A 26,365-nucleotide genomic window follows, 5' to 3' on the forward strand; every position below is an offset into this window, starting at 1 on the left:
CAATAAAGGTCATGGTTTTTAATTAAAAATTAGCCATTGAGCACAGTCAGCTTTGAAGGTTGTAAATTCATACAACTGGTGATGGATGGAAATCAGGACAAGCGTACAGTGGCATAAGTTACTGGTGGGAAATATATTCATAATCAAGGCAGGAAAGCAAGCAAAAGTAAACCAAAATCAAAACATAAACAAACAAATATAAAACAAATAATAATGTCACTATAAGGAAAGTTGCTTTCACTCCTTTATCCATTTCAAACCCTTGCTTAGATCATTTCTATCATTTTGTCTTTCTACTTCCCCGTCATGTAAACTATTTGTATGTATAATTCACTCCATTTTATTTCAACTCTAAATAAGAATGAGAAAGTATATGTTCAAAATTTAATCACCCTATATCCATGAAAAGGCAAGGTGTTTTTAGTGCAAAATGAAAACTGCTATGGGAATTCACCTAAAATAACATCTTTTCATACTCTTTGTAACGCCATGAATAATAGAGAAATGAAGATCTACCCCACACAGCAGAATATGCCCAGCGCTAGTCTCTTTAAAAAGTGTTTCATTCATTAGTTACCATAAAATAAATGATTTTTAGTGAAAACAATCCAAAAGAAAATGACACATAATTACCTGAAGTGTCTGCATTCCTTCTTGCTTAATGTACTTTTGAATCTCTTCTTTGTGTTTTTCTTGAATCTCTTCTAGCAATTGCTGAAGTTCTAAGAGTCTCTGTTCTTTCAATTTAGCTTCCTTTTGTGCAATCTTTACATTTTCTTTTTCTAGCTCCAAGTTATGATTCATCTTTGTCAGCTGGTTCTCCATCTCAGTAAGCCTCTGTGTCAAGAGTGATAATTTTGATACCATCTCATTTTCAGGTATATCATCCAAATCCTCCGTTTGGGTACTCTTATTTGCTTCCTCTGCACATTTTGAAGCTGCCTGGATTTCCTGCATGAATTTCCTTTGCTCTTGAACTGCATTTAGCTGAACCTGACTCACAAGAGCAGCAGCAACCTTTTCCACAAGTGTTTTCTCCAGGTCTAGTATCTTCTTTTTAAGTGTTTCTCTTTCAGCTTTGCCTTGCTCTTTCAGGTCTTTTATTTCGTTGTAGGAGTGGCACAGTTCTGAATCTTTTTCCTTAATGCATGCCTGAAGCTGCTGCAGTTGTACTTCCATCTTGCTAATGGTGACTCTTGTATTTTCATCTGAAGACCTAAGCTGGGTTTGATCTAGCAATTCTATCTTCTCGCATGAGCCTTCTTCCACTTTTTCAGTTTTTCTGTTGCTGCAGTCTTCTGTTTTTTCCATATCACCTTTTGTCATTGCACACACATACTTCTCTGTTATTCTTTTGTGTTCTTTTTTTAACAGATTTAGTTCTTGCTTTAGCTTGTTCATTTTTAACTTAGTTTCCTCCAGCTCATTCTTTGTTCGAGATGCCTCTACATTAATGTTTTCCACATGCTTCTCCAAAGCTTCTTTTTCTGCCAGCACTGTTTCAAGTGTGTGTTTCAGACTGTCAGCATCCTCTTGAAAAGCAGTGATGTCTGCAGGTACTTTTTGTTCAATATTTGCCAGTTCCTGTTGAAGCTTATCAATTACATCATTCAACTGTTCCATTTCCTCATCATTTTTTTTCTTTACACGTTCTTGATCACTTTTCAGACATTCCACCTGGGCTTCAAGCTCCCGTATATGTTCATTTTTCTCTTCAATAACCTGGAAAGAAATCAACAAAGAAATTCATGAGTAACTATTAAACCCTCAGACTTTTTTTCCTGGACTTCATGGCAACAGTTTAATCACACATTGCAATGTCTTGTAAAAGAAAGAACTCTGTGAACTTCTTGATGGTATGTCTCTTGTAAAGCTTTATGAGAGTAAGAATATCTTCACACAGGATTGACGAAGTAGCCTGTGGACTTAATGAACTGCAAAATATGTAAGTGAGAAAGTACTGAAAGAAGTAAAGTATTCAAAACAGTCTCTGAGGTATGAAACACTGAAGTTGAAATGTTTACAATATTTTTTTCCAACCGTTTTGTCTAAAGCTCTAGCTTGTCCTTCCTATTAAAAATTACAATGGAAACAAATGGGAGTGGTCATGTCTGTGCTGTTCAATCTTCTTACGCAACCAAGGATTAATATACTAGACTTACCCAAAGAATTCCAGGGAACCAAAACTTACAAAGCTTAACACTTACAGACAGGGTATCTTGCAGTACATTACATAAAGAAATTATACTTAGAAAAAAAGCACTGGATCTTCAAGCCTACCATACACAGGTCAGATATATTCAGCTAAATTTGTCAGATACTGTGCTCTTCACTCAGAAGCACCATACATTCATATTGTCAAATAGATGTATACTGACCATGGCCAATTAAGATGGATATATATTTTAAATACAAATAGACCTTTAATTAAATGTGTTGAAAAATACAAATGTAATATGCTTTTTTTCTGATACCACTGGAAACATGCATCAGTTGGCTCTGACATTTCTTATCACAAACCTATGTGTGTGTATATATATATACACACACATACACACACACACACATATATATGTGTATATATATATATACACACACACACAAGCACATGGGTGTGTGTGTGCATGCATGTGTGTGTGCATACATATACAGGTGTGCAAAAATACACACAGGGCAAACAGTACCCACAGCACACACAGAGCAAACAATAGCTATAGCAAATTTATTTTTTTGTACTATAGTTTGAATGAAAGTAGAGAGAGGTGAAGCTAGAGGTATTTATTTAAAAATTCACATAACTACCCAAAATTCAGAGAAAGATCTGTGAAGGCATGAGGAAAATGAGAATGCTACTTTTCTGGACTACTTCTTATGACACTTAAAGTTACAGGGTTGTAAAGGATTTGAATTTCCCAGAAATTCGTAAAAAGATATAACTGAGCAAATTATTAAGGTGATGACTTTATGACGCAGAAAAAAGAAGCCATCTTATATCAATTTCTAACGAGAAAGAAATGAGAGGGCATAAAAAATTAATGGAAAAAAATGTGTTGATTAACAATAAATTTAATAAATAAAAAAGGCTTATCAAAAGGAGTAGTTAGACAAGTTACTAGATTCCAACTGAGTAAGTCTTAAGAATCTTATAAAAGAACCGCTAATTAAAAGTGCAGTGGGAGCAAGTTCTCATTAGAGTGAAGAACATCAAAGAATCCTTTACAAAAGTAACAGGCCAGATTACACAAAGTAAGAAACTAAGTGCAAGTATTTTCATAAGAAAGTGCCTGAATATCTGAAATGAACAGAACTTCTACACTGGAAATAAAAAAGGCAGAGGGAAATCTGTCAAGAATATTCAGAAAGGAATAGTATAAAATAAAATCAGTTATAGTACCTAAATAGGTAATGTAAAACAGACTTATAGAAATATTAAGAAGAAAAGAAATGAGGAGGAGAAGAAAGAGGGCTATATTTATTACTAAAATAGTGGAGCTCTCTCCTTTTCCTTTCTATCCTTCATTAGGTTTAGACAATTAAGTAGAAGAGTAAGATGACTTTGTAAAAATGATAAAAATTTGAAAAATATGACTATATAAATTAGAAGATCTGATTTTGCAACCAAGAACTTATTTAAAAAAATATCCACAGAGAATGGAGGAAGCTGAAAAACATTAAAGAAAAAAATGAATGAGGCATTGCTTTTCAGAAGAAAAGAACAGTGATCCTGGGGATTGCTATCTACTCAGTATAACAGTTTCTGTTCTTCATAACATAATGAAGTAAAGGACCACAGAAGGCAAATTAAACAGCAATTAAAAGAAAAGCACTTAGTGGGACAAAGATATCTACAGGATTAGGAAAGGGATTGACCTAAGGATCATCTATTCATATTTAACACTGATCTCATAATGAAGCAAACAGACTTATTATTTAATGTGCTGGAAAATATAACTGAGTAAGAGGATGAAATTAAGAAAATGAAACTTTATACTAAAGAAGAAGAACCTATCATTAAAATGAATTATACCTGAATCTTGGGTATTTTTCTCAAGGCAAATGATGTAACCTTATTACCGGGGTCACTGTGTAAAGCAGAACAGTTCTATATTCTTCTATATTCTGGTCTATATTCTATAAAAAATGTGAGACTAGAGGCCTGTTTCTGCTGTCATTTACATCAGTGTAAAATAAGTGGTATTTCTGTTGAAATCAGATGTGTTATACCTGTACAAAATGGAAGTAAGCCAGACAAAAATCAAGCTTATCATAAAAATATATAATTTGAAGATAACAGAAAACTACAAAGATTCATCTTTATCTTATTTACTGAGATTTAATAAGTTTCTTGCTCTAAGTTTTTTATATAATGCAGCAAGTTCTTTGCACATCCAGCACATTTCTAACTGGATAAAAGATGTAGCAGATGTTGGTATGATGATAAAGTATTTACATAAGCCTAGGAAGCACAGAAGTGCAACTGTTCAGAAAACTCTATAAATACAATATGATCCAGTAGGTGTCACTGAAACATAATGCACTGAAGGTAAGTCATTGTATGGAAGATGGTAGAATGAATGCTGAGCTACCTAAATACTACTAAATTCTCAAAAGTATTAGAAGAATAAAGAATGAAGAAGAGTCTAAGAAAAGAACTAAAGCAGAAATAAAGCAGAATAATAGAGTAAGCAAAAAGTATCCCTTCCAAAAAATGAAACAAAAGAGGAAAAACAGCTAGCAACATAAACTAGGACTCTGAAAAAGATTTCAAAAGTATGTACTTTGTTGTCAGTTGTGACTTCAAGTTGCTGTTGCAGTTTTGCAATTTGTTCATGAAGATGACCTATTTCCTGCTCCTTTTCTTGCATGATGTGAGCAAGTTTCCCAGCCACTACATGACGGTCCTTTGTGGTGGTATCTTCAGACTTCTGGATAGCTAGTCCTAGTATTTCCATTTCATCCTACCAAAAAACCCCAAACCATATTATAGTTGTACATAACATTTTCTGCACATTCTTCTATTAGTATTTAAGTCACAGGAGTTGAAATAAGAAAAAAGCATGAAATGAGAAATAACTATATGAGCTTTTCAGTATTTTGCAGTTGAACTGAACAATGTCTGAGAGAGAGAAAGAATTTGGGATCTTGGCTTTTTCAAGATTTTATTCTGGGGATGAGGGAGAAAAAAATTTCTAGGCTTCTCTTACACAATTACCTTAAATAATTTGTTCTCTTGATCAATTTCTTCCAACTGTGTAGTGAACTCCTTTCGCTGAATTTCTAGTTGCATGTGCAATTGCTGAACTTCTTCATTTTTGTTTTCTAGCTCCTCTCGAAACTGTTCCAGTTGTTCCTCAAGGTTTGTGACCTACGTTTCCAAAACAAATGGTAAAAAGGTGTAGAGCCATACCAAAAACTTGAAGGCTATAATTTTCAAGGGCAATGTCACTGTAAACTAGTTCAGTATGCACAAACAAGAAAATTTGTACTCAGTGACACTGATATATTTGATTCTTAAAACTGAATGGAATTTTAGAACCCACGAAAGCCAGCTAAAGTCACTATGATAGTTCCAGACATTTTAATTCAGTCATTTTACCTTACATTTGTTTTTGATTACATGAAGAAACCAAATTTAAACTACACCTATTTACACAAGTTTTTCCCTATTAACGCACTGAGCTGCCCTTTCGAAATAATAAACTTTTTCTTAATTGAGCCAAATTTTGCTTCCAGAAACATTTTTGTAAGTCATGAGTACTAGCAGAGACAAGAATAAAAACTATTATAGCTCACAAGAGAATTTCAATGGGATTTGAACTCCTGTCTCTGATCTGTTTAGAGTATTTCACTCGTATAGTACCTTAAACTCAATACAAAGCAAAAACTTACAATCCAAAATATCAGAGGAAACACTGAACACTTCATACATAATATACCTCCTTTTCCTTTCTGTCCACAGCTTCTCGTTCAGCTTGCAATTGTACTTCAAGTGGTAGTTCTCCCTTTACTATGATGGTGCCAAACTGTTTCCTTTCCTCCACCTTTAAATAAGCATTATAAGTTATTTATTTATTTTCTTCATGATAAGCAAATAAAAAAGATTCATTTTCTTGAGAACAAAGCAGTATGACAATAGTAAATACATGGTAATTTTAGACCGAGCAATACCTTTTGCAAGTTGTCGGTACTGATGATTAAGGCTTGTTCAAGTTCTCTTATTCTGCATTCCAGTTTCTCAATTTCTTCATTTCGTTCTTGTATATCTCTCTGAAGTTGTTCCTTAGAGAGCAAAAGCTCACTGCATTTGTCTGTTTTTTCTTTTAGATGATTTGTTAATTGTTCAACCTGGTGACAATGTGGCAAGAAGATGAATATATTGTAGTAGATTGGAATGGTTTGCTAGGAGAGGTAACAACATTCATTTCTGACAGAAGAAAAAGTCTCTTTTTTTTCCTTGTAATGAACCTCCTACTCCCCAGGTGAAACAGAATGCAAAGATAGGATATTGTAGTCCTACATCCAAAAAATACAAATAGCATTTTTGAGGAAATCTGATGTTCTGTGCTGTATCATTTACTCTCTAGAACTGACCTTGTCCTTCTGAAGCCCTCAGACTCTCCAATGTCAAAAAATTGTCTCCAAAACCAAATAATATTGCATCCCTATGTAGCCCACTTAAAAAAAATTCTCTGTAACATCTAAGGATGAAATGTCTTGACCTTAGATGCTATTTGCATCTTTGAGGAATATCACAGCTCTAAAAATCTGTGAAAAATATATTTGAAATAAACAGTTGATTAGTCACACACAGACACCCTAAAGCTCATTGGGACTTTAACATTCAAGAGAATTGCTATAACTAAATCTCAAGAAACAAATTTGTTTTCTTGCTGGGTTTGTTAAATAGGACCAAACAGATTTGATGGATTATATCCTTGCACTTTCTATAGCAGGAAAAATGTCCAAATAAAGCATTCTGAATCTCAGTAGTGCAGATACTTGTGGCTCAAAAGCAACATATGAAAAGAGTAACTGAAGCAGTGGAGATAGGAACAATCCCAGTTCTGGCAGTATTGCAGAAATGATTAGTCAAAAATTACAGATAAGAAAGATGTGTGAGTAACAGATCCATGGTATCAGGCCTGAGGCATAGAGTTAAGATCCAAGTTGAACAGCAAGAGACATGGAAATCGTGCTTATCCCACCCAAGAAACTGATTTCAGCATTTCCGATTAGAAAGTTACGATGTAGCCGAAAGGTAGAAGAGTCAAAGCATTTCAATAGATAGGAGAGAAGAGGACCAGAATACAAAGCTGACAGGATGGCATTATTGACGTTATCCATCCAAGAGTAACATCAAAATCTGAAGTGACCAGAGAAAAGTCCTGAGAGAAATGAAAAAAGAAAAAATCAAGTCTAGAGCAGTCTCTTAAAGACAAGCTTCCCTGGAATAAGTTGACACACTGACCTAAAACAACAGTAAAAAAGAAATGAAGTTATCAAGAGAAAATGCTCAAGACGCTCGCACAAAGTAGAAGAGTATTTCAAAACCTGTGCAATTACGAAAAAATAAATTCATCTCAGAAAAGCATGAGAAGTAATGATAGAGAGTGAATATTTTTAAACATTCTAAGTAACACTGTAACATCAAAATACATGATATAGTAAGACTGTGTTCCTCATTTAGTAAAAATGAAATGTAAATCTAATAAATCATTGAAAGATCTGTTTATAACTCCTAATTTACCACATTCAACACTTCCTGTCCCCCGAAAATTAGCTACACCTGTGGTGCTTGCAGACATTAGCTTACTGGCTGCTTATCCTTCTACCTACTTAAAAACTAACAATTTAAAAGTATTTAATAAAAATATCAAAATTTAAATCTCAGCTACAGCTTTTTTTCATATTAAAGTATCCTTTAAATTTCCACTGGACTACATCTGCCAACGTTGAAACATATATGGGTATATGCACATATAAATCTGCACAATTTTTACATATAGTATGTATATAGAAATATGAGGCAATTTTTATTATGCCATCAGATTTGATTTTTTTTTCCCCGGGAGCTTTTTTTTTTTTTTTTTAACTTAAGAATTTTGCCAGGAATTCATATATTACCTGTGCCTCAAATTATAAACAAACACATAACAGAACAAACTCAAAAGGAACATCCTGGATTCAGGCAAAGCAACAGGGCTAAAAATTCTTCTCTGTCTTTGGAACTTGCCAGCAGGAGAGGAGGCTGTACCTACTGGCAACAGAAGCAAATAGATGCAGACTTACATCACCTGTGTTGGTTAACACATAGCTAGCTAATACCTGAAGATTCATTTGTTCACTTGGGCCAAGGACAGCCATATCGCATAGTACTCACTGAACACTTTGACTGTAAGATTTCTTACAAAGGAATGTTATTAAAATATATAAACAAACATGAAATACACCCCTAAATCTGGGAACTTTAAGTAAATATTTTGATAACTTACATCTCATATTTTCATTTATGTCCTATTACTAAGTCTGTCTGTGGCCCTATATTATACATTATAGGACACTACATATTGCTAATATTTAATAATTGAATTAAAACAACTGAACCACCTCAGTAAGAACTTTCATTTGAAAATCACAGTGCAACCTAATAAGAGACTTTTTTTACACTAAAAATCAGGCAAAAAAATACAGGCCTTGCTAAAAATACAGCACAGAAGAAAACCCACAAAAAATAAAGTGCAATAAAACTGACTAACAGCTCACCAAACTAAACCTGTTGCAAGGTGCAAGGATTTCTCAACACCTAGCACTCACACCGCTGACACCTTTTCTTGGTTTTGTCACCTCTAATAGTTTTCTATGGCTCCCCTGAAATTGGCTCTTCCACTGCTTATTTGAATGGGCACAGAATTTCACTTGCAGCACGACTGGGGAGGTTCAAGCGTGCACACAGTGAGGTACCACATCTCGGGCGAGTTGCGGAAATGCACTCGGCCTGGGGAGCTCAGCTGGTTCGAATGGTGCGCCCGCGCTAGAAACAACGGCACGTAATGGCGTCAGAACATGGTAAACCCGTAAAGTAGTCCTGAATGTTTCCAGAGGCTTTTGAAAACAGAGTGGATTTTCTAAATTAAGTTACTTCAAAGGAACCTTTTGAAAGATATAAAGTCTCCACATATCTACTATTAAAAAAACGCTAAAACCCCCCAAAACTCGACAAAAACACAATTCAACCCCTTTCCCCCCAAATGCTACCCTTCATCTATATGGATTTACTTTCCTGTCATATAAGTGGATGCAGATTAGGAACAGCATGAAACAGTTTCATGACAATACTTTAACAGTTTTTATTTTGTCATGTATCTTCACTGAGTACAAGCAATAAGCTGTCTCACCTCTCTGGTTTGATGTTCATTGACAGGCTGGCACCTCTGTGGAATCCTGAGTTGTTGTTCCAGCTTCTGTATCTCTTGCTGGAATACATCTCTCTCGTGCTCTCTGTCAACTGCCTGCTCCTGAAAGTTAACAAAGCATGTGGATACCCCATTTGAGTAAATAAATAAATAAATAAATAAATACAATAATAATAATAAAAATTATATATATTTTATTACTTCCTATTTCTGTTAATGTCAAGCTGGCAACAGTATGTCAGTACTTTTAAGATGGCAGAATCTCTTGCAACTACCACTAAAAAATAATCTTTCATCATTTGAAGCAACAAATTTCATACTTTTTGTAAAAAAAATAAAATAAATAAAAAGAAAAAGAAAAAAAAATGAGGACAGAATAGATAGATCCAGTACTATTTCACAGAAACAGCAGTCCTGTTTCTTCTGTCCCAGGTACACCAAACAAATGACAGAGACAATATTTTACTTTATGATTTGTTTTAACATTTGTCTTTTATATACTTAGCATAAGTATAAATTAAGAATAGAAATTAACACTATGATAATATTGATGAGGCAAAAGCAAAAAAATTTAAAATACTTATAAATTGTTTGAATTTTCCTTTCAGTTTTATTTTGACCAAGTTCAGATGTCAGTCTGACATTTGTGAAATACATTTTTCTACAGGAAGTGAGGCCCAACTGGTAGCATCCAGTGAAGCACCACCCTAAATGCCACTTTGTAAAAATAGACAAATCTTATTAGATGCATTAAAAAAACCTCAACTGATACACAAAGGAATGTTTCTGTCTAGCAACGTAACATTTTACAAAAATCCAGAAAACTGGAATATTACATCCATCTCTGCAAACTGCAGATTTAAACTCTTCTGCTGTTGCAGGACAAGCAGAAAAATTCTAATGCCCCTATTAAAAACTACTCATCCCACTAGTACGTAACTTTCCAGTTCATACTATTGATAACTGCAAATCATACTGCATTTATAATTACGGCACTTGTAATAGAAATTGTCACTTTTGAACCTTGTCCTATTATGACATGAGTTTCAGAGAGAAAAAGTGTTTTATCTGTAGAAAGTGAAATAAGGCAAACCTACTCATAGTAGAGAGTAACTGGTAAGATCTTTCCTTTAATATTGCTTAGTAATAAATAATGCAGAGGCGGTACCACAGGGTGTTATATTTATTACATATGAAATCGCTTTATCCTATATGTAGCTAGGAGTAACTGAGTTTGTACTTGAGAAAGCACAGAAAAAATAGTTTTCTCCCAACAATAAGGTAGGACACAGCTTAAACTGGTTGATTTTCCTTCTGTAGGCTAGCAGAGCACCATATGGCTCCACAGGTTACTTCATGTGACTCTGGTTTTGGTCACTAGATACATGAAGATTCCTTCACAAGATGATCCACAGAACTGACGTGCTCTGGAGGACGTGGTGTCTACATACTGTGTTCTGGTTATTTTCTCTTATGAGTAAGATTTGGTCCACACACTGTCCCTTACAAAGGGACTCCTTCACAAGGAGTCCCTTGAGCTTGAGGAGACCTTGAGCTTGATAGAAAAAAAAAAAAATTGCAGAGACAGCCCAAGGCAGGAAGAAGTTGGGTACAATGAAGGAATAGCTGCCACTGTGAATAGGGACAAATACACATCATATATAGCTGGCTGGAAGATGCAGTTTTACATCTGGAGATGCATTCTTGGGAGCTATGAGAGAAATCTATATAAGAAATTTATGGAAACGATGCTTTCAATTTCCAAGTACAACTGAAGCTGAATACTTAATTCCAGTCGACCCTCTTGAAATCCCCAGCTTAAGCTGTTATAAAACAGAAGACCACAGATGTTGTTAATAATGAAGGTCACCAAAATTTTATTTTTCCTCATTAATTTTATGTTTCCTATTATTGTAATCATTTAAAAAGCTTATTAAGTTACGCTTAAAAAGGCAGGACAGTCATAGGCAAACATCTCAATCCAACTTTCAAAACATTCATCCATTTCTTGTCCCGGAACCCATATTTCTGTTACTATCATGGGATGCTCAATATTTGCTCGAAGTCTAAAAAAGCTGGCATTTGTTTTTGAATCAAAATTGAAAACAGATGCCCATCTTCCTTCATAAAACAAGCTTTTTACCATACTTACGTCCAGAAATTTTCTTGTTTTCTCAAGTTGCTTTTCCAAAGCCTGGTTTTGCTGCCTTAAGTCCATTAGTTCTGCATTTTTTTCTTGTTCTAGCTCTATGAAACGATTGACCTGTTCTTCCAAGTCTATTTCCAAGACCCTCACTTGCTTCTGGAGGTCATCATACTCTTTTTCAGCTTGACGCTGTACTTCAATTTTTTCTTTCATTAGCTTTTCTGTTTCTTCCAGCAATTCTGGTTATAATAAAGGTATAATACAACTTCTTTTAGATTAAGAATAGTTAGCAATGCTATGAAGCCAAACCACTCCCCAAGACTGTACGTATCCATGCTGTACTCTGAAGGATGTTAACTGGTTTGGGTTTTTACTATTTTTCCTTTTTAGAAAATATATTTTCCTCTGAAAAATAATCAAGGTAACTACCAAAAGCCATACAAATTCATGTTAAAATTACTGTCCTCTGGAGGACTATTAATGAAGTTGTATCAGATCACTTCACTGTCCAAGTTTCAAAAATGGCACAGAAAAGAAGAATGGATTGGTTCAATCTACAGCTGGAGGCAGCACAAGGGTTAACAATGAAGAACAGAAAAGTCAACCCTTTTCTCATCACTAGTGTCAGTAAAAATAATCCACTGCCAGTCTTTATTCTTTAATGTGATAAATATAAAAAATTGTAAGGAAATATTGAAAGACTTGGAGAGGTTACCAGGCAGACAGAGAGGGAAATTACTGACCTGTAACTGGAACTTTGTAAAATCAGTGACTGCACAGATGCCTGATTTTGACTCCACACGAAATGCTGACAAGCGTATATAGTAAAGCCCCAAACCACTCTATTAAGATCTTTAAGCCACAGCCCCTTGAAGTACGTATCACCTCAACATATGCACCCATTGAGGTAAAAATCCAAACTGCAAAGTGCAATTACATTTGGAGTATTGATTGATATTTAGACAGATACAATACAATTTACTTTCACTACAGAAGAAAGATCCTTTGGGCACCATCATCTTACATCATATTTAACCAATTTTCATTTTTAGGTAACCATTACTTGCCAAGGTAATACATTATTTAATTATCATAATGAATGACTTCACTATATTTGGAAATAAAAAGCAAAAAAAAAATAAGGCTACGAAAGATATCCTTCCAATGCTATCTGGGCATCTGTAATTCGTAGGTGAATAAGATGATGGTTATTGATGAATCTGCTTATTATGCTTAGAAATTGTAAGAAATGTTGTTAGCGAAAAGTAAAACTGAATATGAAATACAACATCAAAGCTGCAGGCCAGTAAGAATTACAAGTAATGTCAGTAAGCTGAAAGCCCAATAATCCTGATTAACAATGTCAGTATGTGCAAGTCTTCCACCCAATTAATGATTGGCCATGCAATACGCAAACACACCTGCTTGGGAAGCTGCATCGACTGCAGCATCTACTAGGCCTAGGAGAATAGAGAGAGAGAAAACAAAAAAAAGAAGCAAAGTAATTCACATGCCAGCTATAGTTTTCTTGTGGTGCAACAATGTAAGAGAAAATGAAGCCAAAGATAGAACGTGGCATTTAATGACAAAGTTGTTGAGATAACTTAGGGAATGCAGTAGGTTATTCTTGTATGCATGACATAAGTGTATATATATATATATATAATTTATAGAATTGTTCATTGTTACTTTGTTATACATGAAAATGACTTAAAAATTATTTAGAAATGTAAAACATAATTAAACTGGGCTCTACACAAGGACTCTACAAAAGAGGAAGCAACAGGCTGTTCTTTGTTACACAAAATGGATTCAGGAAATTGCAAATACACAGTAGGAAGTATAAAATATTTTGAATACACATTCAGCAGTCTAGAAGTAACATTATATATTGCGATAAACTTTTAAGTACTAAATAAAATGTTAACTTCACCCTGTTATTTACAATGTAAGTGCTGCAATCCTAGAAAGTTCAGCACTGCTTACACACCACTGTCCTAATTTTCTTCCCCTCTCAAACATAAAATGTTAATTTTATTTTTTAGTTTAAGGAAGACTTAAAAGATACATTTACTTCAGGAAGATAAATGATTTTTTTGAGTAAGCAGTTAGTTAGATTAAACTGATGTGGTGTTTATTTGAAATTATTTCACCATCAGTGCTAAAAGCTTTTTATTCATTTACTCTTTGGAGATCTGAGTAAGCAGCTTTCATTACTGGCAGATAATAGCCTATCCTTACCACACAACTTCTGCACCACTCTTCCCCAAAAGAGGAATTTGCTAGAAAAGTATAACTTCTTCTGTGTCTAAAATACATATGGACATCATATGTACTTCAATCATGTTTGCTAGTCTCTCTAAATCTTTAAATATTGGAAAATATTTACTCCAGTATTTTTATACATAGGTACTAACTTTGAGATATTCCATCTCCAGTGATCATATAAATAAAAACAGTCAGATTTTCAGAGGTACCAAGCTCTTGCTGGCTTTAAGAGCAATTGTGATCGCTCAACGCTTCTGAAAATTCAGGCACTTTTTGTTTAAATATTGAAAAGAGTTACCATGCTAAGGTTAGGCACCAGGTATGAAAATACTTGCCATATCACATTTTTATTGATGATTAAAAAGAGAGAAAATTCACCAAGATTTCTGTGTTTTATTTGAAAATGCAAGAAAATCTCATAGAAAGACTGTAAAGAATACATACGTTGCTCTACAGGTCCCACATCTGCTCGCATGGCATCCTTCTGCCTGGACAGTAACTCCTTTTCTTCCTGGATCTGCTGCTGTTCAGCCTCTAACTCCTGCAATTTGTTACCTGTACACAGTAGTTCTTGCTCAAGATGGTCAATTACATCTATTTTTTCCTGGAGTTGTTTTTCCAGAAATGCTTTGTCATCTGCATAACCATCAATGAGGCCTGTAGAACAGATTCAATACATAATAAAGAACAGTTTTAATTTTTTGAGTGGTGAAGGCCCTATAGTATTCTCACATGAATGTACATGCATGCTAGATACTCAGCATCTGAAAACTTCTACTCCTGTGCTAGTTTCCTTGCTATTCTTATGTGATAAACAAACAATCGGAAGGATAGCACAGGACCAAATACAACCCCAATTTCTTCTGCATCACAAGACCTCTGGAGCAAACAGGAAGTCCAGAGCAAAGGAGAAATAAGTGTGTGTAATGAATACAGGAGACGTAAGAAATTTCAAATAAATTCAGGTGCCTGGCCTCCAACCACCATTTCTGGAAGATCATGGGTCTCCCTGTAGGTCCTGTATCATGCAGATTCCTCAGATATCATAAGACACCTAATGTGGCCCTAGCTGTCCATGTTTAATACCTGAAACATACCCCAAATCCCTCTAACACCTGACATTTATAAAACAATTTCATTTCTTCAATATTTATATGCAACTTTAAAAATAGCACAGAAAAACAGTGACCTTTTTAACAAAGAAGTTTGGACACCATCTTGGGAATATGTCTTGTATGCTTTCAAAAATTTACATAATACATATATTTTACAGTAAAATACATTGTATAGGAATCTGATGGGAGAGTCTCAGTTTTATCTTTTTGAATGATACTATAGCTGAAAAAATGGCACCATCTTGGAATGACAGAGAAGCAAGCACAAAGCTAAAGACTTATGGAAAAAATGTAACCTTTCCTGAGGGTTGAATAAGCCAAACTGAGATCTTGTAATGGTATTGGCTTCTGCCTGAATGAGAAAATTCACATCAGACATTTCTATTGCACAGTGCAAGCTACTAAATATGTAAAATTTAGGGACAGACTCCCAGATTTCCATGATAAGATACGTTTTATGTCTGATACTGATGGCAGGACATGATAGGATACCAGTCATATGATGTCTAAACTTTTTCAGTTGGACACACAAATCTATCTTAAACATTGTTTCTTATTACTTGATAGAAAGGGTTCAGCTTGCAAGACCCAGAGAATCTAAGTGGTATCTTTCAATATGAAAGCAAACTTCTGCTATTGGAGAACCTAAAATTTATCAATACAAATCTATAGTCTTGAGCTAGTGTTAATACCGATTTTACTCTAGCTTGATACTACAGGAAAACTAAAGGTGTTTCCCCTGGTTGTCAATGTAGACACAGTAAAACCTCTGTGAAAACTCTTAGTTACATCTCAGATGAAAGCTAGCAAGACAGAAATGAAGTAACAGTGGTCTTTGCATATACAGTCTGAAAAGCAGAGGTCTGGTCCTCAGGCACATCAGTCAGGCACTGTTGACCAATCTTTTTTTGCAGTCTTAGATTCACAGAGTGCACAGATATATAGAGGGATTAACAGTTGAAAAAAAAATATTACACTAGAAACATCATAATAGCATTTCAAAAATTTGAGACAATTTGAATTCCAGTAGTTATTCCCACCACAACTAATGATGTTCACAATGAGTCCTTGACAGGTTAGAGGTTGAGAGGGTATTTTCAGGTTAAAGGAAGTGTGTGTACACACACACACGGTATGTGAACGACAGAGAAACAAAATATGGTAAGATCACATGTGTTACAGTACTTCCTCCTGCCCTTCCTCCCCCCTCCTTTTTTTAAAAAAGAGATTTAATGAAAGTTGTCAGAGTTCAGTGAACAAATTGGCATTAGCTTTCTATCGCATTCTTTCGATAAGTCCTACCTGACAGGCCACTAAAACACTAGAGGTTTGAAAATGTCTCAGCTGCAGCAGTTTTTGTGATAAGTATGAAATGATCAAAAATGACGTATTTTATCTCAAGAGAAGATAGAGTACAATCAGATGTGTAACGAGCTCAGATGTTGTTCTGCATTACTGTTTGCAGGCCTAACCAAGGAATTTGGTAAGAGAATGCAGTTTGGCTTTGTCAGAGTGCACCCACAACTCAGTTCAATGAGTTGAAAAAATTAAACTAAGAGAGCTCTATGGCGTTCTTGTTTTGTTATATCAGAAAAGGTGCCTGTCATTAAGTGCATTGATTTTAGATGTTCAGAGAAAAAAAAGGAGGAAAAAAGATTTAATTAACTCAGGAGTTACAAAGTGTGTACATTAAAGCAGTTAAGGGGGATAAATGAGCTCAGTTTCTGCAAAAGACTGAACTGAATTAAATCTTTACACATGACATAATTCCGCATATAACTTAGAAGTCTGCTGTGAAATATATCTATCAAGGGTTAAAACTGTAACATCAAATTCTGTCTCCTATGTTCCAGAAGTGATCATGAACCGAACCAATACAGCTAGTATGACAAATCTTAGAAACTGGCACTGCACTTACTTCTCTAAAAATACATCACTATTCCTTAAAAATTTTGTAAATAAAATACAATCAACCAGTCCTACTGCTACAGTTAAATTTAAATTCCACTAGGAAGCTTAAAAATTTCAGAAGATTGTTTCCACTCTGTATTATTTTTTTTCCACACAAACCCTCATCAGACAGAATACTGAGAGTGCAAAACATAGCTTCACGGCTCTCAGTGGACTTTTGCATTTAGTGTACTTTATTTCTAGCAAAAATACGTACCTGCCTCATCTGTTACATCTTCAAACACAAGCCAGGCTCTAACTGAATATTTTGGTTCCTATTGAAAGCCTTTATAGAGGCTAAAATTTTGTCTTCATTTACATGTGAACAATCCCACTATCTACAAACTAGCATCTAGTAAGAGTTTGCCATTTCTTTGCTGCTATTAGTTTGTTTGCACAAGTAACCTTTATAACAGAAGCGTATTACTCAAGACAAGAATCTAGTTCATTTTCAGATCTGTTTCTTCTCTGGTAGTAGGACAGTAATAAAAAAAGAAAAAAGGAATTATGGCAGATTGCTGCCTTTAAAATTTAACGTTAACCTCACTGCTTTGTCCTAATGTATTATTTAGTCTATTTTATTTTATTTTTGAAGATTTGTGAATATAAGTTCTATCAAGTCTAAAATAATTGTCTTCCAAGGAAAGCAGCAGGAGACATAAAAGTGACCTACTTTCTGAAGTCTGTCAGTCCTAAACAGTTTTGTAACTCACCTATGCAGGAATAGAAATTCTTAGGTTATCTGCATTTTGGCAGAAGATATTACTGGTTTTGTTTGTGTTCTATCGAAATTTTTTTCACTGGTAATTTAATTTTTTTTAAAGTAATAATAAAATGCTTCTTTCACAACTGAACCTATATAAGCTCCATACATCTCCCTCTGAAATCAATTTTCCTCCTTTCTGGTTTTTGAAGCTATTAAAATGCTGCAACCAATATGCTAATTACATGCAATGTTTATGCTTTGTGAATTGACAGGCTGCCAACTGTCCCCCACATCACATTTTAGAGACATAGCGTAGAAACCTGCCTTTCTTATCATGTTATATGTGCTACAATTATTACTAGTGTGTGAACTCACACTGGATTATCTATGTGAAACAACAAGGAAGCCCAGCAGGATTGCATTCTCCAAGAATAACATGTGGCTCTGAAACTAATTCTTTGCACCCGTGCAGAAACGGGCAAGTCTACTGAACTTCAGAACCAACCAAATATTTCTGCTAACTACTACAGAGATCTTACCTACAGGATAGCTGTTTTTCACATCTTTTCCAGATGTCAGTTACTATGGTTGTTACTGCAAACTGCTATATAAAGACAGCGGTAGAGACGCTGGATGGAAATAGAACATTCACCTACTGATGTAGTAAAATTATGTATAAAGGCCTCTTGACCATGACAAATGAATCTGCAACAAATTAAGTGTTGGTAAGATTTGAATGTATCTTCCTGATGTCAAAAAAGATGTTGCATTTCTCCTGTTGTGACAACCTTGAACATACCATTCTTAGTTGCCCCCTTAATCCCGCTGCAAATACACTTAAAAAGGTTGCAGATTGAAATATATCACTGTCATATTGACAAATTCAGACTGAGGTTTCTACATTTTTATTCATAATTGTGTGGAACTAAGTTAAGGAAAGGAGGCTATGGGCACAAACTGAAGTACAGGAAACTGCATTTAGACATAAGAAACAACTTTTTTTTTTTTTTTTTTTTTTTTTTAACTGTGAGGGTGGTCAAACACTGGAACAGGTCGCCCATGAAAGTTGTGGCATCTCCATCCTTGAAGATATTCAAAACCCAACTGGACACAGTCTTGAGCGACCTGATCAAGCTGACCCTGCTTTGAGCTGGGGGGTTGGATTAAGACAATCTTCAGAAGTCCCTTCCAACCTCAACTATTCTGTGATTCTATGATTTTAAGTTGTTACTATTTAAGTTTGTCTGCACAAAATGAAGTAAGTTAATTTTAAGGACAGTAACACATATCCAAGTGTTTAAAAATACTTCCAAATGAGACAAAGTTGGGAAATGGTATTATTTGATTTCAAAGTTGCTACAGTTTAGTCTTCAATGGCCTTAAAAATTTACTTTAAATAATTAACTCAGGTTCTTGCAGAATCACTGGGTATACACAGGATATTTAAGTTAACATTTACATTTGAGTAATTTCTGGAAATAAAACTAGTTTTGCTTTCCTTAATGAGGTCAGAGGCATAGTTCAGGCTTTCTAGTTTGGGGATATTATTGACATTGTAATGAACGAATAGGTTGCTTCATGTTATCAGCAGGAGATTTCCATTAGTATCAGTTTCCACAGCAACCTGCTACAAAGATATAATTTTACTTAAGCAGGTAAGTGTAAATAATGGGCACAAATTTATAAATGCTGTGCATCCCCAAACCTCAAGTTTCAGAAATACCTACACACTGATATCTTTTGCCATAAATTTAGAATAGTTTCTGTTAACTAGTAAACTGCGAGCATGGCTTCTGAGACGTGCTAACAAGTTTTGAGGTCAGTGTGTTTCAGAACGTGCCACCTCAGGTCACCGCAAATTACCTAAAACCTTTACAGTCACAGGAAACTCACTAACTGTGATTCAGACAGTGGGGGCAACCTCAACTTATATAATGTACTTTTCTTAAACAGCATTTCCAGAGCACCCAGAGTTGGTTGCTAGCCTTCAGAAAAACGACCACTTTTTTTTCCTCCCAAATTTTGACTATGTTGCAACAATTCAAAAATAATTTGACACTTAGTAATGAAGGAATATATTAGATTTTTTTCATGTGTGCCTCTTCAGTTTTATCTTTTGGAGTCATATATATTTAAATTTTATCAAGAGTCATTGAAGCCACAAGGAACTGTCATCATCTTGTCTATGTTAATAATAATGTAATAATGGGGGGGGGGGAAAGGGGAAGGAGGAGGGCTATCTGCACTCCCAGAGTTCGGGATGAAAGTTTCACTCCTTGGCTCTTCTATGCCTTGCTGGCATAGGAAACATCCTTGGTTGTCTTATGCCTTAGAGTTAGCAACATGGAGAAGAAATAATCTCAGTGTTAGCTAGGAAAATAAAAGGTGTGGACTGGGAAGTTTAGGAGAGGTTTTGAGTGGAAAGGCTAAGAATTCTTCCCAAGTGAAAACTTATTATTTTCTACTTGACTTTACAGACAATGCCCATAGTTCATATGCTTTTTCCACTGTCTTTCCTTGTGTATTATGCTACATCTGCTTTTTTAATTCTATTTTCAAGCTTCATATGTCCTGTTATTTTTCCTTCATTTTTAGGTATTCCTTTCTGCACTACTGAATAACAGGAAAAATCCAGCCATAAGTATCCAGAAAGTTGATAACATTCTAAAATTCACAAATTGATCTAATTTGCAACTTCTTTAGCCAATAAATGAAAGTATATTTCTTGCATGAAATAAAATGCAGTAGTTATAAAACATGCACAAGTATTATAAAAAGTGAATGCAAAGTTGATCAACTCATCAAAGAAGCTACTCACCTTCAGCTTTACTAAGCTCCAAAGCCAACTGCTCTCTGGCTTTGGTTTCTTCACTAAGATGCTCTTGCAGCTCTTCCTGACACTTGATAAATTCTGTGGCCTCTTGTTGCCTTTTGAAGGACTCTCGCACGAGTTCTGTCTGAGTAATTTTAGCATGTTCAAGCTACCACAGGAGAAAATTACAGAGATTAGATAAATTAAAGAATTTCTGATAAATAACTACTCTATCATTTATATTTAGTTAATAGTTGTTTTATGGTGAGATGAGAAGTCTCACATAACTTCAGTGGACATTTGATAAGTTCTTTACTGAACACATACACAGACTACAATATGAAAATTGATTCAATACAGAAACCTAAGCAAACACACTCATCAGTATATGTACTGAATGAGCCACATGACTAAACCTGTGCCTTTGTTCCGGAAACTCCTCGTTTATGAGTTTACACTAGATTCACCTTTATTTACACATGAGTTTTGTAGTAAATACGCACAGGAGCCGTCTATCACCCACCAGATCCTTAGAATGGCTAAAACTGGTTGAATTTTTGATATAAATTGACACTAGTGGTGTTGCTTTTGCTCCTAAGCATGAAGACAAATGAAGACATAAAGAAAAAGTGAATTTTGACCACACTGCACTTTTCAACCAACAAGACAATAAAGGAATAATGCTTCCAACTGCATCCGCCTAACAGAACTATTAAGGGTTTTTTTATTCCTCTCTCCCTATCTGATGAGCTAACATTTAATGCACATCACCACAGGTATAGCACAATATCACTAAGTCACTAACCTAAACAACTGGAAAACCAGGACTGAAGTGCATAAAAGAAGCATATGCTTGCCGCCCAGTTTAGACATACTCAAAGTGATAATTTCAAAACAGAATCAAAACTAGAATTACAAAAGCAAAACAGCAAAGAACTATCATTACTATAATGTTAGAAGTCTCAAACTATAATGTTAGAAGTCTCGATTACATCAAATGTTTGTCTTGCCTAACAGCAAACTGGCCTCAATAAGCAAGAAGGATCTATACTTCTTAACTGTTAACATTTACTACCTACATCTGTCCGTTGGAGGGACACAGAAATACAAGATGAAAGGCATTAGACTTGTCAGAGCTGAACAAGGCATGAGTTCTTCATGTGTCTAGTATTTCAAAATCAGACAACACTTCAACTTCAGAAAATGAAACATATATTTCCTGCTCCTCCCCCATTTTTTTTTCTCCTTAATATTATAGTTACTGGCAGATATTCGTAATATAGTAACTTCAGTAGCTTTGCTACTGTTTCTATGCAACATATTCTATCTCTCTATTTCTTCAAAAATAAAAGCTCCCACTGTCTCCAGTTTAGTTCATGAGTACAATTAACTTGCTTTACTAAAGTCTTTGTAATCTCTGAAAAATGGGCTAGAAACATTTTATAGAATATTACACACACAATTATTCATTTTATGATTAAAATTACAGTTTGAAAAGAACAGCTGAATAATCAATACATTCTCTTTTATGATATACTGAATTTAAAGACTTGATTTGGTTTCTTTAGCATTCCTTTTTAGATAGATATCCCCTTGAATTATTTATTCTGACAAGGTCAAGTAAAAAGGAGGTATAAATACTACAGCTGAGTATCTGCACTGGTTTGAGACTTTTTTAAAATCATAGAAATATTCTAAATACATTCTCGCATTTTGAAGTGCTGTATGAAAGACTATGCCAATTAAAAGGAAAACATATAACAGGGTTACTGCACGTAGACAACCATAAAATGGCTTACCCAAACGCATCAAATACTCCAACTAAAATTCAGAATAAAAAGTACTCTCCAGCTCTTTTCAGTAATAACAAGATAAATATGTGATTTTTCAAGTAATAAACATTTCTTCATGGGACCATTAGAAGCCATTAGCAAGCTTGTGCTATTTAATGTTACTAGTCAGTCCATAAAAGCTGCCACACCCCCCCGCTAAAGCCTAAGTCGATCATAACAAGAAAAATGTTAAGTATATAGATACGGTGTATATAGACACAGTGAGATATCTATATTAGAGAACTCAAATTTATATACTTCAATACATTCCTGCATCTGCTAAAATTCTTTTGTCAGAAATGAACAGAAACTTTTAAAAATTAGGGCTTTTTCAGTGCCTATTAAACATTGTCTGGGAAAAAAAACTGTTAGCAGTACATAATAAGTTTAACTAAAAAGAAACAAATTTATACTATTTTTCACTACATTGTCTTTTATTTAAGCAGGTTAAAATATAATTTCCTTTAAAAACTATCATACTTACTGAATAGGGAGGTGTAGGCAAGGAGATTTTAGAGACAACTTTTAAAATGTGCCCATTTTTTTTGTGGCTGAAGTGAAAAATTGAAGTATTTACAACTACAGAATTATTCTCATCCAAGTGTTCAGGGAAAGGAAAAGGATTTGGTAAAGGCACACGAGATTCAACCTCATATGTATTCTCTTCTTGGCCTTCAGTCCACAAACCACTAAACAACTTAGAGGCCCAGTATGTGCGGTAAGAATCCATAGCAGATTGTTGCTCTTACTCTCTTCTTTTCTGTCCCACAGAGATTCTGCACTAGCTAGGTTGGTTTGAGAAATTCCTAACATAAATCCATAACAGAACACATACATTTAACAGTCTGAAAACTTGGATCAAGTACTACCAGTGACAAACCAATTCAAAATCGCCAGGAAGCTTCCGATCACGTTCACAAGTAGAGTAATTCAGGAGCAGAGTAATCAAAAAAACAAAACAAAATAAAACAAAACAAAAACCAAACTGTGCAAGAAAGCTTCATAGGATCACTTCTAAAAATTCTTCTTAGTGACGTTTCACATGAAAAAGCAACGTAAATCTTCCAATAGCAGCTGGCACGTGATTTCCAAGGCAAGGCAGCATAATGTCGTTATGCTTGCATGGGTGCATTGCAGCAGACAAGCAAGTTAGCAGAACAGAAACTAACAACAATTTTTAACCTCCGCTACAGCAAATGCAAGAGAAATACAGGTCCGTCATTACTTGACTTCACTCGTGTTCTTTGAGTTAAATCGACAGCAAGAGCTTTCTCAAACTCAGCTAGTTTCGATGTTTCCTGCTGGTGTCTCGCCACAGAAAGAGGACAGGGGAGTGGCTTGATTTATTTACCTATACATAACACCAGCAGGTGCAACTTGAATTAATATGCCCACTATAAGCTTTGCCTGAAAGGATTCAAATTGCGCTTCAGCTCTGGAAGCGTGTGTTCAGACAGGTTTGAAACACCTACTCCGAAGAGTCTGCCAGGTTTCACTCACTCTTAAGTCTGTTTTAAGAAATGGGTACATATCTGTATGCAAAATACAACTAATTAAGAGGAAAAGTTAAACATTTTTTCTGCCTGTAATTATTTTTAGATTATTTTTTCCCTCTGTAGTATTTTATAAAGTATTCAATTTTGAACATTTAAAAATAATTGTAAAGTCATCTGCAAACCTCAGATATATACAGGAGTTGTATACAATTCAGTAAGCCTGCACCAGGCATTGCAAATCAAACAAGCCTGAATGCTTGCAAAGTATCTCTACAGAGCAGTCAGAAAAGAAGTCAAGATTTATACTAAGTACTGTGGGAAAATGTGTAAATAGATTAACATTTTATTTAATGTTTAAATTTATCATCAGAGATAAATCCATTTTTGGATATCTGTAATTCTTATGAAAAAAAGTGTGTGTGAGTGTGCACACATGTTGCGTGTACATGTGTAAAAATGTAACTCTCTCTCTTGCCAGTATTCTCAATGTCTCAGCTACAAAGCTAAGAAGGGAAAATAAACTTTCCTGATCAATTGACAATAAACAGAAATAAGCTGTTTAGAATATTCTGATTATTTTCATTGATATGAAAAAAGTAAAAGCTTACTGTAGAAACATCATTCACAAAAACACAATAATTTTGGGATAGGTACAAAACTATTCCATGTAAAGGTCAGCAACAAACTGTTCAGAAGAAAGCAGCACCACATTGGAATAAATAATTGATAATACTTTTATAATTGCAGCATGAATTCTTAATTACTTTGCAGTTGTTCTTCTTTGGCATTTAAAGAACATATGATAGAGACAGATTTGCTTCCAATTTCTAACAATACCTTTAAGAACTACATATGTTACACTATCTGTGTATCCTTTCTTGATATGTAATTCTGGGCCTCAAACTGGGGAAAAAAAAAAACAAACACAAAACCACTAAACCACTAACCCTAAACCACTTTTTTTTTTTAATAGGACTTAGGCTCGAACAGAAAGAGCTGTTACAGAATCAGTTTGTAAATAAGTGCAATGCAGAAACTGATTTGCAAGATCCACCAGACTAACTGCTTTAGTAAGCCAGAGGGGATTTTATTTAATTTATAGTTAAATTATTTTGTAACTTTAATGTGTCACACTGTAGCCTTTTATCTTTGTCTTTTTTTAAAAAAAAGAGTACCAACTTTCTCAAAAGTTTCAAATAAATGCTTAATACTTTTTAGACAGCTGAATTTTCATATCATTTTCATAATTACAGATTTTTTCTCCTTCATTTCTAGTAGTTATGATTTACACATTTTACACCCAGAGGCACAAAAGCAACAACTTTTAAGTAATATTATCAGGTAAACTAATAGATGGGTCTGTATCACGAAGCACACCATCACCTTTGTATTCTAGTCTCAGCTAGATTAAGGAACTGGCTCAAAATACTGAGTTCTACAGGAGACACTGAACTGACAGTAGACAGACTGCCCTAGTATAGCTAGTTACATCACTGTTTTGTTGCAACTTGAAATCCTAAACTAGTACTTAAGACACAACAAGGTAGACTAGGCTTTCCCAGACACTATGAAATGAATTTCTGGTCAATCCAACAGGATTTACTGCATCCCCAAAAGAGAAAACTCCATTACAGTCTAAACTGTAATGAAAGAAGTTAATGCTCTATAACTTAATTAGATATTGCTATTTGCTATTATATTTCATATTTTGTGAGAAAAGCACATTTTGCCATTAAATCACTCAGCAAGATTTAAAAATAGTTCAAAAATAATTCTAGCTTTTAAGTATATATGTAACATATAATTACTGCCCAGGAAACAGGTAATGAAAATGTTAGCAAACTGTGAATAGCAGAACTGCTGGGAACCAGTATAATGGAGAAATATACAGCTATTTTTGGTGACCACAAAAGATAAGGCTGGAATAAAAATGTACCCTTAAAGTTTATAAAATTAAGGTAATACCAGTATCTTCTACATTCTGTTGTTTACTTTATGGTATGGAAGCAATTCATGTCATGTACTAATCTGAAAGGCTAATGAAAAAAGAAGCAATTTCTAATCTTTACTAATTCATTACTTGTTTTCATTTTTTTGGTATGCTCCAAATTCTCTAAATTTATTGTTAGTAAAGGAAAGCTGTTTATTTCTCAGATGTGTAGAAATGTTGAACAAAGCTTCACAAAAACAGATGCAATATGACCTTCCCAAAATTTTATCTACTACAATTAACAATGTTGAAACAGGAACTTCAGAGCTCCTGAATACAGTGAGTGTGGTCTGGGGGCTCCAATGCACTCACGAAGGCAAAAGAAAAGAAACCAACCCCTTACTTCAATTTTTTTGCTAGCTTTAGAATTTCCTTTTGCTCTTATCATGCTGGCAAACAAATTTAAACGTGGAAAGAAAAAAAAAATCAATTATGTAGTTTTAAATAAATTTATCTTGATTTTTTATCAAGCTGATTACTCTGATCTCTATGCTAAACATACATTTATATACATATACTAATATATATGAGAAAATACCATTTATCTTATCATAAATAATAAACCCGAAAGAATATTCACTGAAACATACTTTGGGTCAGTCTCATCTGGTGTAGATTTAAAGCAATGCAAAGAAAG

General features: G+C 34.5%; 1 protein-coding gene across 9 annotated transcripts in view; it reads right to left on the reverse strand.

The window, feature by feature from the left end:
- The window catches only part of AKAP9 (A-kinase anchoring protein 9), a 129,021-nt gene that overhangs the window by 20,100 nt on the left and 82,556 nt on the right, over positions 1–26,365 (reverse strand). For 7 of the 9 annotated variants that reach the window (XR_010883502.1, XM_067291718.1, XM_067291715.1 and 4 more), the window contains 10 exons: positions 20,417–20,579; positions 14,272–14,484; positions 12,981–13,019; positions 11,566–11,798; positions 9,396–9,515; positions 6,169–6,345; positions 5,937–6,041; positions 5,213–5,365; positions 4,779–4,958; positions 634–1,722 (listed from right to left, as the gene is read on the reverse strand). Coding sequence is in view for 8 of the 9 variants with exons in the window: in XM_067291718.1 (XP_067147819.1) it covers positions 634–1,722; positions 4,779–4,958; positions 5,213–5,365; positions 5,937–6,041; positions 6,169–6,345; positions 9,396–9,515; positions 11,566–11,798; positions 12,981–13,019; positions 14,272–14,484; positions 20,417–20,579 (2,472 nt within the window). In the remaining variant the exon portion in view is untranslated. The remainder of the gene's footprint in view (positions 1–633; positions 1,723–4,778; positions 4,959–5,212; positions 5,366–5,936; positions 6,042–6,168; positions 6,346–9,395; positions 9,516–11,565; positions 11,799–12,980; positions 13,020–14,271; positions 14,485–20,416; positions 20,580–26,365) is intronic. The other 2 variants (XM_067291714.1, XM_067291717.1) reach the window with 2 other exon arrangements.

Source organism: Apteryx mantelli, chromosome 2 (assembly GCF_036417845.1).
Source record: "Apteryx mantelli isolate bAptMan1 chromosome 2, bAptMan1.hap1, whole genome shotgun sequence".
In the NCBI taxonomy this organism is placed as follows: Eukaryota; Metazoa; Chordata; class Aves; order Apterygiformes; family Apterygidae; genus Apteryx; species Apteryx mantelli.